At 35.4% G+C, this 15,837-nt stretch overlaps 1 protein-coding gene across 7 annotated transcripts in view; it reads right to left on the bottom strand.

The window, feature by feature from the left end:
* Positions 1–15,837, bottom strand: part of LOC124178820 (voltage-dependent calcium channel type A subunit alpha-1) — a 118,321-nt gene that overhangs the window by 23,354 nt on the left and 79,130 nt on the right. For 6 of the 7 annotated variants that reach the window (XM_046562503.1, XM_046562506.1, XM_046562507.1 and 3 more), the window contains exons 10-20: positions 15,004–15,119; positions 14,622–14,681; positions 13,616–13,717; positions 9,929–10,141; positions 9,378–9,808; positions 8,812–9,134; positions 8,493–8,612; positions 7,808–8,386; positions 7,204–7,549; positions 6,864–7,028; positions 3,472–3,582 (exon numbers count right to left, since the gene is read on the bottom strand). In XM_046562503.1, the coding sequence (XP_046418459.1) occupies positions 3,472–3,582; positions 6,864–7,028; positions 7,204–7,549; positions 7,808–8,386; positions 8,493–8,612; positions 8,812–9,134; positions 9,378–9,808; positions 9,929–10,141; positions 13,616–13,717; positions 14,622–14,681; positions 15,004–15,119 (2,566 nt within the window). Of the gene's footprint in view, positions 1–97; positions 209–3,471; positions 3,583–6,863; positions 7,029–7,203; positions 7,550–7,807; positions 8,387–8,492; positions 8,613–8,811; positions 9,135–9,377; positions 9,809–9,928; positions 10,142–13,615; positions 13,718–14,621; positions 14,682–15,003; positions 15,120–15,837 lie in introns of all 7 variants that reach the window. The other variant, XM_046562502.1, reaches the window with a different exon arrangement.

The following is a 15,837-nucleotide window of genomic DNA, read 5'->3' as shown; positions in this document are numbered from 1 at the left end:
TGTGGATGAAACTTACTTTTCTTATTTCAAACACCGATCGATTGTTGTAAGTTACACATATGAAGAATATTGAATTTGAGTAAAAGCTTGGCTGTACCTTGCATCCAAAGGCGATGAGTTTAAGGATGCACTCAATGAAGAAAAGGAGGGTGAAGACCAGGTTCATGATGGCCAGGCTGTCCACTAGAATAGGCGGCGCCTCGTGATACTACAAACACACCCAACGCACAAACGTAACACCCAACTACAACTCTATTTGCTGCCCTTTATACCTCTATGGCATTCTTGTCGTATACCGAATTGACTCTTTTTTTAATTTTCTTCAGGGTATTTTAGGATATCATTAGATGGCAGCGGGACCGGAAATTGTTATAGGTTTCAGAAAACTTTAATTAGGCCTTCACTGCAATCGCAGAATTTGAAAAAAATGCTCTTAGTCACGAATTAAATATTTCCTTTATCAGTTGAGTGAATAATTCTCTAAAAAAAGAAACGAGTGAAGGCACAGGTTCAGCGATGCTAATACGTTCGGTTTAATTTGAGAAATATGTTTCGCAACCGATAATATGCCAATAGAAATACTTTCGGAGCTCCAAAGTGTCGATTAGTCATGTTTTTTCAACAGCACCCACCATTTTTAGTTACAATTCAGAGTTGTCGCTTTGAAAATTAGTTTTTCTTTCATAACTTTAATTAAATATACGAGCTTGCCTTTTGAAACTAATTCGCAGTACCCGATATTTCTGAAAATAGTAACGTGTGTATATTTCATGTTACGTCCGCTTACTAATTGTAAATTCACACTTATGTTACCGCCTTGGATAAAATATATTCAAAAAGCGGATGTAAAATTCTGTTTGGATAGATTGACGTGCAAATACAAAAATTGCGGATTGAACTCGGCGTTGATAGCGTTGTTTTATTCTTATTATGATTCTCCCTGCTGCCATCAATTGATATTTATTCTAAGGGCGCAATAAAAAACAGAATTGTCATTTCATAACAACATACCAGTTGGAAATGTCTTGCATAATATATTACACAGGGGTATGCGGGTTGTTGGAACAAAACATTTCTCAAACTGGAAAACACTTGATGAAAAATGATTCTGTCCCTGTGTACAGTCGTGGTTAATCATATAAGTGAAACAAGACATTGCATTATAAAATTTCAGAACATTCAGATTATATATCCTGTGAGCTTGAATTTCGCAGACGACTTACTCGTTTTTTTTTTCTTTTTTTTTCTAACAGCTAACCAGTTCCTGAAATCCAACGTACTGTTTGCAATAATCCGACTTTATATATTCAGTTATAACAGTTTCAGATTACCGTGCGTTGTGAGCTTCCAGATTTGGCTCAGGGAATTTAGTCTAAATGAAAATTCCATAAAACAGCGCAGCGTGCAGTTGTATAATTATTTTAGTAACAGTACAAGGTACAGAATCATTATACCGAAGACAGATGTCATTCTTTGGTTATACACAACGGAACCTGCAAGCCATTTTTAATGGGATATGACAACTGCTATCCACATTCTGGTATTTTACTTTTAATGCGGGACATGTGAAAAAAAAGTTTCTTGTAGCCTATCACTTAAGGTAATAATTTTACGAAAAAGAATCGAGAACGGTAAATTATGAAAATATTAATAGTCACATTTAGTTTCGGATTAATGGGAGACGGTGATCATCATTATATTTTGACTACAGCCATTTTGAATGTCATTGTATTCAACAAATAAACGGTGAAGTCTGTTTAGTCGAAACTATTGCATTCTCATTGTTTGAAATGTATCTCACACATCGGAATAGTATTGAAGGGGATTTGTTCTGAACAGTTATTGCAATCAAAATATTTACAGACAACTGGTTTTCAACCGGAGCAGGGAACATCGGATTACAACCTGTACGAAACGTAGTTTGTCATTTGGAACAAATTTCCTACAGGAACACATCAGATAATCATCACACGAGATGCAAAAATTTTCATTTATACTCTGTACTCGCTTCGCTAAATATTTTTGAGCTTGTAACTTATCCATACGTGATAATATTCGCATTGTTAATCCTGATATGCCTAGCAAGTCTAACCAATCTTGCAAGGTGTGCGATGTGTTTTTCATAATTTGTTAATTGCATTCACAAGATCATGCAGGGCAAGGACATTTTAATACACTTCATCGTAATTCATACGCAAACGTAAAGGACTGCATGCAAAAAACACCTCGGCATGTTGGCACAGCGTGCTGTATACGCAACGGGACATGCGGGGTAACAAGGGAGGTTCATGGATAAAACGATGTTGAAAATAAATTAGGATTTGAAAAATTACACAGTGATTTGGGAATTAGGTTTTTTCATGGATTTTCACAAAATATTGTACGATTGATGTTATGTGTAATGGCTGATGGTTATCTATGATGTAAAGGTGTGTATGTATATGTGTATATATATATATATATATATATATAGCATATATATATATATATATATATATATATATATCAAGATCGAGCGTCAAATTATTCACTTTAAATTCTTGAAACATTTAATAATACGTTGTAACAGCAAACAAAATTCGATTTCGTACAGAAAAACACTTCATGAGTATACCGATTTACCCGTAAATAAATAAATGAGAGCGTATATGCACCACGATCTGTGTCATTTTCAGGATGACGAGAATACTTTTGATACTTTGGCAAAGGGAAACTGAGGTCTGACTGAAAAGGTGATGATTAGAAAATTTTTCACCATAAAATTTCTAAGAATTTGATACTCGATTGATTGTGTCTGTGTATTTTAATAGAATATATTTAATGGGATACCATATCTTTAGCATAGTTTTGCAGTTAGATATAGGTATCGCGTGAGTCAAACGCACTATACGTTCACTAATAAGCAGGACTTACATATCTGAAAATTTTTGGCTGTGACGTTTCATTCAGTTTCACTGATACATGGTCGTTTTCAACAGCTCATTCGCGAATTAATTCGTTTGATAGAGCAACGAAAGATCTTTTTCTTACAATACTGATATGTTCAACGGATAATCGTGATCGGAACATTTTTTTTTCATTCGTGTTATTGAAAAATTAAACCATGACAAGGTTATGCAGAGGTGCAAATATTTCAACATCTTACTATAAATAAAGCTCCGATAATTTGCGGTAATTTTGAAAAATTAACACCGTATCACGTCGGTTTAAGTTGATGAATATTAGTTCGAATGATTGATTACAGTGATTCGAGTTTTTGTAAATATTGACCGGTAAGTCGGGTGAGTTTTTTTTTTTTTCTTTTCCAATAACCGTCAATACCCGTTACCACTGGTCGAAAGTACAAGTTATCACATAATTTAGTGAGATTGAATTTCTTGTGCCAATCGTACCGTACGAATTAACCTGGAAGAAACGCCATGTCCACTTATAAATGCCGGCCATTGCTAGATTGGTGGGTAAGGGGCTTACCCTAAAACCATATGCGGCAATCTTCATAGTGCACTCGATGGTGAACATCCCGGTGAAACCCCAGTTCATGTACTTCAGTACTAACTTTTGCGGGTCGGGCTGAGCGTGGTACTGTAATGCATACACTGACGAACATACGGACCGACAGACAGACAAATAGCAAATACATTGTATCGGCATCGTCGATAAATTTGAGGAAAGGCGTGCCCGCCACCCACGCGCTGAATAGATATATTATAATATGTGCCAACTGATCGCACGTGCTACGTAGCTTCTAGTTACGGTCATATTACGGATAGTTTTGAAAATTATTTTCATTCGGAAGCTAGTAACAAGACAAGGCATCGGGGGATAATATAAAACTGTACTTTTGGTAGATCCAACTATGTCGAGAAAAATCACTGAAATAGACCCAATTGCAGAAATGAGCAAACTTTGAGGAGAAACGGATTCTTTTAACCAATCATTTTTCAGTGACACAATTGTCTGCATTTATTTTATATCAACGATATTTACGCTTAACGTACGCAGCTTTGTGAGGCGTATTTATTTTTCACTTAATTTTATCGGAAATGTTCACTCGCTGTGTATCAAATTTAAGATCGTTAGCGATCATACATTGAGCCTAATTTATAATGCTTGTACGCGTGATTGAGGACTTGATCAATGTTTACAGAAAAATCTGATCAATAATCACAATCATTGAATAACAATTATTATTAGACGATTAGTGGTTGCGGTTCTTGTGCATTCATGTGTTTCTTATTATTGTCAATTTCATGAGTTCTGAAATACCCCTATCAGTCGATGCGGATCAATTATTCGTATGTTAATTTATATTAAATTTGTCTGTACCGCAGACACGTGAAACGATGTGTTAGTGTCTGAAAATTAAGAGCATATTATCGCAAATAATTGAGAAACAAGTAAAATCAACATTTCGGAATTACTGAACGTTAACGAACAAAAAATACGTAATTAATTATTAAAGGTTTCTTTTCAGGTTTTGGTTCAGAAAGGGGTCTGGAGCTTGTTCTGCGTTAGGCTAGTGCCCCGTGCATACATCGGTCAACATACGATTGATTTTCCGGCAGCCACCATGCAATACATATACGTGTATTACGTTATTGTTGTACGTGTGTAATTGTAATGTGGTAAAAATATCACATGCTGCAAGTGAATATCTGTTGTTCGTGTTTGGTTTCTATGGTCTCTGAGTTCAAACAAATTTAACTCAATGAGCATCGGGTTTTTTTCAACGGGTGCTGATCATTATCAATTTTCACGTTTGCTAGGTGCATTAATTTAGTATGGGGATGTGCACGCAATGCAGTCACAGATCTATGCAACCCAAATTTGTGTCTTGTGCATCTGTACAGGAAACCACCCTTGTCCCCAAAACAGACTATTTGAATGGAAACCAAGGAGCAAAACACTGCTTGCATTGCAAATTAAAACTAGAAGTAGTACAACATCGATTTTTTAAAAAAAAATTTTGCCCAACCAAGTGTTAATTTAGAAAACGAAATTATTCGTCATCTGAGGCAAACTTTGACCAATAACATCAAAATTAATGGGACAGAAGGATATGTAAAGATCGTTAAAGTTCGCATCATTCAGTAGTAGTAATATTGATAATCATTACTACCATCAACAAAAGGGAAATCAAATTATACCCATACGTTGCGAAGGCATGAGTAAAAAAATTACAAGCAAAATTCAATTCGTGTACGAACATTCGTGAAAATCATGCAAAGTCTGTGAAGACATTAAATTCTCATTTTTTAGAAAAAATTAAAAAAGTAACGAGAGAAATTTACATTTGGAAAAAAATTTGAAACTGATAAGAAAAAAATATGTATATTGTTTTGACCCTGAAGTTCGAAACTGTTTTAAATGTATTGCGCTCGACTTCTGATGCGAAGAGAATTTTTTTTAGTCTTATTTTTAAACTATTATCCATTCCGTCTACGACAAAGTTTTTTAAGCATTTTCTGTGCGTTATTTTACTCCATTAACACCGTGAAGCTGTAGTGCAATTTTAGTAAAAGTGAATCGTTTCATGAACCAAAACTATTTTCTGACGCATTTTGAGGCTACACAATTACATGAAAATAGAGAAAAAATGCTTGACATGCGAACTGTATGAAAAACAAATTTGAACGAAGGTTGAAAATAATCTGAAGCAGTTCACAAGTTCCAATTTCACGAAGGGAATTGCCGAAAGAAAAAAAATCTATAAATAGTTATCGTACATTTGTAAAAATAATATCAGCAATATATATAAATGAAAATTCATAACTTTGGTTTCAAGCCTGACACTTTGCCAGCAAAACACTTTCCAAAATGTCAAAATAATTCGGTCGAAGAAACGAGAGGGGGAAGAAAAATAATATTTCAGATTAGAACCAACTCCCAGCCGAATTTAAATACACATCGGATAATTTCGTGCAAAGCTTACACACATATATATATATATATATATATAGAGAGAGAGAGAGAAGTCTGAACGGTGAGCTGCGATTTCATCCTCTGCCACGATCAGCAATTTAACTAAACGTCGAAGCTGCCGTAAGTTTTCAACACAACTAATACTGCAAACAACCACGACTCTTGGGTATCACGATAGCTAGTTTCTTCGCACGAAATGATCCAGTATATGCGATATGCGTACCATGACAATAACATTTTTGCTCTAATACAATATTAATCATTGATGATACCACACCGTGAATTTTAGAGATTTGTGTATCGACAAAATTAAACATGACACAAAAAACACATAAGTACGCAGGCAGATATAAATAAGTCGTTGCATCGTTATCCGTTACTTCATTGTCCGTTAATGTGTTATGTTACGTTATTTCCCGGCGCCTTATTATCTTTGATAATCATTGGGAGTAGTAGTAAGATTGAAATGAATGTTCGATTGGTTAAATTTGCCAAAAATAGTTAGAATAACGATAAAATATTCGTCATAATCACTGTTTCACACGGTACCTATCGCAAAAATGCAGTTTCTTCTTTTTATGTTATCAGCGTAATCTGATATGATGTGATTTCATTTGTTACATATATTTTCAATGGGTACGGACTTATAAAGAAAACAGCGGTGTAAAATATGGTCTTGAAGGAAAATTCGTGGAATTTTAAAGTAAAATTACGTCGCGGTTATTGCATGACGGAATGTCTGAAGTTTTTTTGGGTATTATTTAAGTGTCCGCTTGAAATAGTTGAGAGATTCGAATTTTGATATTCTATTCGACATGTCCGTGTAACGTCGACCATTTCCTCATATTTCTACACCGATTATAAACGGTCCAGGTTGAATGTTCAAATATTTAAAGAGCACAAGGTAGATATAAAATATTTAATACGAAACGAATGCGTACCTTCATCATAAGCAGCAGGGTGTTGAGAACGATGAGAATCATAATGAAATACTCAAACGGCGTTGAAACTACGACCCGCCAAATTTTGTACTTCACACTGTTCCGTTTGTTTGGCATATACCTTTCCAGTGGTCTTGCTTGTATCGTGAAATCAATACAAGATTTCTGTCAACAAATAAACATGATAAATAAACGAACCGACAACTCGATATCTCGTCGAAAACGTACACCATGAATGAATGATACGAGTATGAATTCAGTCGTATCGAATCGTTTTCGTCACACGAATGAAGTATACTCATGACAGGGATTTCATAATTTTCGCATAAGAATGCTGTACCTGATTTTTGTCTATTTCACCATCCTGCAATTCAGCTTCACCCTGCTCTTGGAATGTGATGATGATTAAGGCCACGAAGATGTTGACAAAGAAGAATGGAAATACTATGAAATAAACTATGTAGAAAATCGACATTTCAATCCTAAAATTTTGAATAGGACCCTTATCCTCGTGTGTCGCAGCCATCGAATTTTGTAAAACTTGAGGCCAGCCTTCCCCCGTCTGTACCGCAAATAAGGTAAGCATAGCAACCATCACATTGTCGTAGTAAAAGTGTTGGGTATCCCAGGTCCGATTTTTTGGAACAGGTAACAACGCCCCATGTTCGAATTTGAAATATTGACCCCTGAAACACGATTGATATAAATTAAAATTTCCCGTACATACCTGTAACACGTGTTTTATACCTCCGCAATATTCTATAAGCGGAATTATGCCCAGAACATAGCAGTGCTGAGTTACAATTTTTAATTAACATTAACAAAGCAGTTGACAATATTGCATCGACGATAATTCTTACCGAATAGTGAATACCAACGGCACAGGTTCGAAACGAACTTTCATATTGCTATTCAAGTAATAACAATAAATGAAGAAAACTTACTTGCAGTCGTCCTTTGTGTACTTGCTTTCGTCGTTGCAATAAAAAAACTTTCCATTAAACAGCTGTACAGCAATAACAGCAAAAATAAACTGGAACAATATATACACTATGAGAATATTTATAACATTCTTTAAACTGTTCACAACACAGTCAAACACTGCTTTTAATTTCGGCACTCTTTTAATAGTTTTAAGTGGCCTCAACACCCTCAGGACGCGGAGAGATTTTATAGTCGACAAATTTTGACCCATCGACGTCGAAGACGTGGGATCGCTCAGCTTAGAAAAGACGAACGAAACTCCCGCACATATCACTACAACCGCATCCATAACGTTCCAAAATTCTCGCAAATACGATCCAGGGTGCAATATTACGCCCAAGTCAATAATTTTCAGTATCATTTCTATGGCAAACACTCCTGTGAATGCATGATCGAAACAATTCAACACATAGTTTCGTGTCGATCCTTCGGTCACTGGATCTTCCGCGGCCAACGCCACGCTGGACAGGATTATCACGATCATTATGAAAAAGTCAAAGTAACGTAGATTCACCACCCAATGGGCACCTCTCCTTATGCTGCAACAGAAAACAATACGCAGCCAATTTCATTGTCAGTTGAATTATGATTGTTACACGATGCCAAATCGAATCGGAACTATAACGAGAAACAGCCACAACTTACGGATTTGTTGGGGATAATATAAACATGGAGGAGTATGGCAGCATTGGTTTTGGTCCCGTGTCGTCTTCAGCGTCTTGTTTCTTCTCCTCGGAGGCTTGCTTTTTACCTTTCCCACTTTTACTGGAATTGGAATGAAGAAGACGAGTTTTAATCTCAAATCGTAACATGCAAACTGTTCGATCGGTCGTGTCGAGAAGACGAACCTCGTTTATAACGTCAAAGATCCGTTTAGGAATAAAATTCTCCAACTTTGACGTCGTCAACGTTATTATTTGCTACCGGCCGATAATGTATACACCGAAGTGGGATTTATACTTACAAATCTTGCGTCGGACTTGGCGGACATATTTCCACATTTGGCGCTGTCCCATCGGCTCCCATTTGCAATGCCTCCATTTCTTTTTCTAATTCTTGCATCTGTTTCTCTTTATCTTCCTCTTCTTGTTCCTCTTCCGCGGCGGTTAATTCCTGAGCGTTAGCAAGATTGTCGACGGCGATGGCCAAGAATACATTCAGCAGTGTGTAGTTGCCAAACAACACTAATATTATAAAATACAGGGAATATACCATTCCCTTTTTGTAGCCACCTTGAGAATTGATGCCCTGATACATCACTTCGTTCCAGTCTTCACCAGTCAATATCTGTTCAAAGTAACAACGAATTATAATATTATCGTTAAACGATTAGAACACAAAGATTATGTTACACAATTACGTCATTCTATTTTGTTACTCGAAAAGAAGGTCGTGCCGTTACTGCATCTATTCTCATAAAAGCAGAGGCAATGTAACAATCTCTCTTGCCAATGTGCCATTCGCTTCTACTACTCGTTATTGCAACTTAAAAACATGACAGTATGATAATAATATAAGTGAATATCTTACTTGGAAGACAGTAAGCAGCGCGATAGGAAATGTGTTGAAATTTGTAGGAGGTGTCTCCTCTTCGTCAAAGTTGAACTGACCACCGAAGAGCTGCATACCGAGCAGCGCAAAGATCAGTATGAAGAGGAAGAGCAGGAAGAGGAGAGAAATGATGCTGCGCATAGAATTGAGCAGTGATATTACGAGGTTCCTCAGACTGGCCCAGTACTTGGTGACTTTGAAAATTCGGAGGAGCCTAAGAGCTCGCAGGACGGAGAGGCCAAAAGAGCCTTCCTTAACTGCCGACCAGATCACCTCAAATATTGACCCGGATATGACGACGCAATCAAATCGATTGAAGCTCGACTCGAAGTAGATACGTGGACCAAGTGCATACATTTTTATGAACATCTCCATCATGAATAGAGCGAGGAACGCGTACTCTGCGTAATCTGAAAAAAGGAAGTCCTTCGTTTAGACCGCGAGTCACGTGCTGAATTACTAAGGGTAACGGGTACATCGTCACGATCATCCTAATTAGACACAATCTTGTTCCGAAGCTTTGTACTCACATAGAAACTGTTCGAGCCAAGTTGGCTGGTCATAATGTTCGACCGCCACGCATGCGGTATTGAAGAACACAAGAACGATCACAAACCAGTAGAACCACTGTGTTTTAACAGTGTGACGAATCCAGAAGCGAAATCTTTTCTCCACTCGCCAGAATTGTAGACAAGCACCTTTGTTTTTCACCTTAGACTTGAGGTAGGAAGCTCTCGAAAACCCTATAATCATAATTTATTTTTGCAACAAATGCTTAACGAACAAGGCTAACTTTTTGTAAATGGATATTACCGTAAAATACAATTTTTCGTTAAATACTGTCAAATAATATTCATATACGTATAATACAGATTGCGAAAATAGATTAAAGCAATTCAGAAAGTAGTACACATCCTCGGTATACATACATGTTACCCAGAAAGAAAATAAAAGATAATCCTATCTAAGAGGCAAGGTGAAATTGTTAAATGATTAGTCGAAATCGATAAGTCGCAGAGGAATCTCCAATTTACTGGATATGTGTGGGTAAATATACACGTGTCGTGTATGTTTTCACCCAGGTTGGGGGAACTTTTTAAGGAATTTTCTTACACCGTGGATCATTGCGTCGCTTCTCGATGTTGTGATCGTCAAAAACCATTAATTAATACACCGGCATGGCGTCAGTATTAGCATTTAATGACGCGACCTATTTTCAGCTCTAATGAAAATTTTTGTCAATGTTTCGTTATCCATGTGTGTGATAATAAAATAGAATGAAATTTTAACAGCTTTCTGATATGAAGAAGTTGAGAAATCAGACGTGAGTGGTAGATAATTATAAAAATTAATAAAAAAATTCATCAGCATAACTCATCTGGCTTTCCGTACGATATTTCACCTCCAAGATTGGGAATAATTATGTCACGTCAGGCTTGAGAAGGTTCCCGAGCCAAAATTTGATACTTATTATTATGTCATTTTATTATGAGGTAGTCAGGCAACGACTATTTACCATATTAAAATATTCGTAAGCTACGATGTTTCTGCCAAAAATGAGAATCGTAAAAAATACTCACATATTTATGAACAAAAGCTTAGATACCGATGGTCAGTTGCAAATGGCTTCAAAATATTGAAAAAATCTAGTATATTTGTTCGATTTCATCCCGGGATGCATCGTTTTATTCGGAAAACTTTTTTCCAAAAAATTTACGCGCAAGGATGCTTTTTTTTCAGTAACAAATTTAATATTGCTATTCGCTAATCATAATTGATTGATACAGTACTGTAGAATTAAGTATCGAACGTTGCAAACGTAATTGAAAAAAAGTGTTCAATATGTCGTTCTGTAGAAAATAATCATTTTAATGAAATAAACCATTGAAGAGTGAAATCTAATCAATCTCTGAAAGTTTTCCTAATTTTGAATGTATTTAAAATGAACCACTGATATCTAAGTCTATGTTTATAATTTCAGTATTTCTTATTTTCACATTTTTAGAGAACCCATCCTGCCATATGAATACATACCTATAACAAAATGACAAATGCTGAATGTGCGATTACCTCGCATGTAACAGAATTAATAAAGAGTATTGATTTTTTGCTCACGAACCTCCCTATTCTTTTAGGGAAAATAATATATGTAGTCTACGGCTTACACATATCATCAACTATTGCTATTATTGTTACAGGAACGTTACAATTACTTTAGGTAAGCATCAACTTGGCAAATACTCTATACTATACGTTCTCTCCTCATTTTATTTATTTCTTTATTTTTTTACTTATTTATTTATTTTTTTGTTTGTGGCTTTTTTTCCCCTCATTGTACACAGAAACTATCAGTTCAACTAAACTCAAATGTTTCTTATTTTATGACACCATAATCTAATCTAACGCAGTGTTTCTACAAGCGGGAAATACTATGATAGCTATAGTAGGTAAAAAAGCTGCGACACCGGCAGCTGGCCTTAGTAATCTAAAGGATTTGCATCTACAGAAATGTCTCAACTTCGACTAATAACTACATTGGATCACCTTACAGCGACTGTTAGCTAATACATCAATCAGTGAATCAGGCCTCACTGTCACCGCATACCTAAATACACGTAGCTCAGAGCAATCACAATATTTTGTAGCTTCTTATCACTCCGATCGCACTGTCGATACTTTTGGAATGTTCTTTCACTCGTATAATCTTTGAGTGAGTGTTGGGATGTACAAAAAAATTATAATCACTTTACCCTAAGAAGGTTTAGACGAATGAAATATCTATAATTCATGAATGGTAAATGATAACAAATATCCACGCAGATCAAGCCCCAAGATGCAATTGTTCACCTATTATTACAATATTGAAGGGGTGCATTCCTTGAGTCTAGTCATTTTTTTAGAGATGGTAAAATAAAAAAGTAGAAGGAACAAAATAGACAAATCATAGATGGATGATATTGTAAATACTCTGTCCGAACGAAATGAATATCATCACCAGCCAACAGAAGCAATACCTATTAGAGAAAATTAAATTCATTGATCATAATCACGACACTCCGCCGTGTTTCATAAGTCAATGAGCATAGAATTAATGGATTTAACGTGACTCGAAGATAACATAAAATTAGAGTTATGCTGAAATCGAAATATGTACCAAATTCTTTGGAAATTTTTACCCTGACCTTAGTAAGTGTGGACTTCGATGATTGTACAAGGCATAATTAGGTGTGAAAAAAAAAAGAAAAAAAAATTCGATCCAACGGAATAAATTTTTTGTATCTATCAATATTGAATCAAATATCGCTTTTAGCTTGAAATCGACAGAGCTGAACAACGCGTGTAAATTATTAATTTTTTACAGCGCATTTGCATGGTATAGCACCGCGGAAGTGATAAAACAGATATCCAGTAGCTCTATGCTAATATGATTATAACAACAACTCTAGCTACGAGACGCAGCCAACCTTATCATAGCAGTATGGCACACGTCATACAGTATACATAATTAAATATTACTGTAACGCTTACTGTAAATTTTTAAAAACATACAGTTATAATAACAACATTTTACTCGTACAATACTTGTTGCATCGTGTAGTAGTTACCTTTTAGTTTTTTCTTAGGCACTGAAACAAGAGGAGCATCTGATAGCGTGTGTTTAGAATTTTCATTGACAAGTTGGCTGTTAATTATTGAACATGATATTTAAATTAAGAAGCATCTCATCTCTCTCACTCTCTCTCCCTCCCTCTCTCTCTCTCTCTCTCTCTTTCTTTCTTTCGAAAATATAAAAATATCCTTTCATTTCAATAGTATACTAGGTAAAACAAGTGATAATATATGCATATTCGTATCACGTTTAACGTTAAACTGTAAATCCTGTGAAATAGCAGTAATAGCAGCGATATTGAAGTGCTATGGCGTGGGATGATGATGAAGATGAATTGTTTTTGAATTTATCAAAATTTCAAAGATCATTCCTTATACTTGTGCATAATCTTTGTAACAATTGACACTAAAGGGCAACTAAAATAATTCATGACTTGACATATAACGTCGATTGATCGCACATTGGGCGGTTGGTCTTAGCTTTTTCATTTCACTGCGGCATCTGATCACCCATTCAGTGGAAATGTAAAATTTCAAGTCGAAATATGGTGAAAAGAAAAGAAAAGAAAAAAAAAACAGTAATTTTTATTGGAAAAAATACAACTCACCATCATCCGGGTCATCTTCACCCTCCTCCTCTTCGGTGTCGGTACTTTTGCTTTTTCCGAGGTTTTTTAATTTTTTTCTTTTCGCGGCTGCTCTTCTTCTCGCTGAAACAATACCGCAATAATAAGGTCAGATTTTGGTTTATCAAAGAACGTATACAGTCAAAATTCACCACACAACTTGGGGCCGAAAAAGATATTTCGCGTGACTAATGCCAAAAGGGCGTACTACAGCAGTTAGATAGGGATCCATGCCAAAAGGGCGTATAAAAAAATTTTTTTTTGCCATTCGACTTAAAATCACTCGAAACGTAAAGATCTGCAAAAAAAAATTTTTCGATGTACTAACGCCAAAAGGGCGTATCTCAAGATATACGCCCTTTTGGCTTTAGGAAATTGCCGGCCTAAAGCCAAAAGGGCGTATAAAAAAAATCAAGATTTTTCAAAATTTTGAATAAAAATTGCATATTATTGAGTAAGGAATAAATTAGAAATTATAGAAGGTATGGGAATTGTACCTTAATTAACCACCCTAATTTTAAAATTTGTTTTTTATAACAATAAATAAATTTTCTTATAATATGTTTTAAATAATAAAAAGTTAAATTACATGTCATTTGTTTCTAGTTTGTGTAATTCAATAATAAAAATACTTTCAATGTGAACTCTTGAATTTTATTTTTCAACTTAGAATATAATTAAAAGACAATTAGTGTAAAAAAAATAATACGCCCTTTTGGCTTTATAACTTGAGATATACGCCCTTTTGGCTTTGAAAATTTTTTTTTCATTTTTAGGCTTAGAATATATTGACAAAACGATTGGCACAAAAAAAAAAAATTATACGCCCTTTTGGTTTTGAAAAGCCAAAAGGGCGTACAATTTTTATACGCCCTTTTGGCATTAGTCACGCGATTTGTAGAAATAATATTTCCAGAATTAAAAATTCGTGGAGGAGTAATACAAAGGTATCGTCAAAAGAGTCTTATACATATATATATATATATACCTTCTATAATGTGCATTTTCTCTTCCTCCGTGGTTCTTTCTTCAGCGAGTATTACCTCCTCTGGAAAATTTCATAAATGTTAAGTTGTTGCAGTCACACCAGCTTATCGATAAGCAGCAGGTATTGCAACTATACAATAATATATGCGTTACACAATGTATACATGTTACATATATTAAACTTGACGTGACGATTCAGCTGCGCAAGATTTATGAAACGTGTTGTATTATACAATTTTTACTCAATACTTTCTACGTAATTTATCTTGAGAATAGACCTGCTTGTGTCGAGCTTGGTAAGTAAATTGGATGAAATCGTCGTGTTAAGATGCAATGTTTCAAAGCTTAGCCGAAGGAATTACGCGGGAGGTTCGCCAACTTACCTGCTTTGCAGATCCACTCAACGTAGCCATTGAGTTCTCTTTCGAGTTGCTGCTGCCTTCGTAGTTTCAAGAACGTTTGACGGTTTTCCACTTTTTCTCTCTCTTTTGCAAACTCACTACAAGCGGTACAAATATGAATTACATTTACGGATTACTACAGCATCGAGTGTAGCTGTGATACTTTAGCGCAATAAGGAGTGGGGGACCTCTCGATTGGGCGAATGGGAATGATACGAAAAATCTGTCCTCAAATAGCGTTACCGAACTTATCAGCTGCAAGCCACTAGTCGAAATATTATAGGAAAAAATAGAGAAATTTGGAATTTATTCAAGTCGGTATATCTCAAGTTTCAAACTCGCGTAGGAATATTGTATTACCAAAATAAGGTGAATTTAGCGATTACAATCTAGCAATTGTTATACTTTCAATAAAAATTGGCTGGAAACCTGCTTGTGTGATCCACTTTAAATAAGAACTGAATGCAGTCGTGAACAGCCTCTTTCTTTTAGCATTCTGATATGCAGCTCGTCTTTCCACGCGAGTTCTCTCATTGGAAAATTCACTGTGTCCAGGATAGCAAAAGAAAAAAAAAAAATTAAATGACCTTAAACGATAACGAAGATAAAGAAAAAACCTCATGGGTGTAAACCATCAATTATTTATTTATTTAAACGATAAAGTAGAATGAGGTGAAAATTCATTGCTAGGAACGCGGGTAATCTGTAACTTGAATCATTCTTATCGTATCGAAATATTTGAATTGGTTTTCTCAAATGCTGCAGAACTCATCTGCATGTTATTCGGAATTCGTCTAGTCCAGTGTTGAAATTTCG

This window comes from Neodiprion fabricii, chromosome 3 (assembly GCF_021155785.1).
Source record: "Neodiprion fabricii isolate iyNeoFabr1 chromosome 3, iyNeoFabr1.1, whole genome shotgun sequence".
Taxonomy (NCBI): domain Eukaryota; kingdom Metazoa; phylum Arthropoda; class Insecta; order Hymenoptera; family Diprionidae; genus Neodiprion; species Neodiprion fabricii.
The sequence above is the reverse complement of the archived record's forward strand: the minus strand, read 5'-3'. Positions and strand labels throughout refer to the sequence as shown.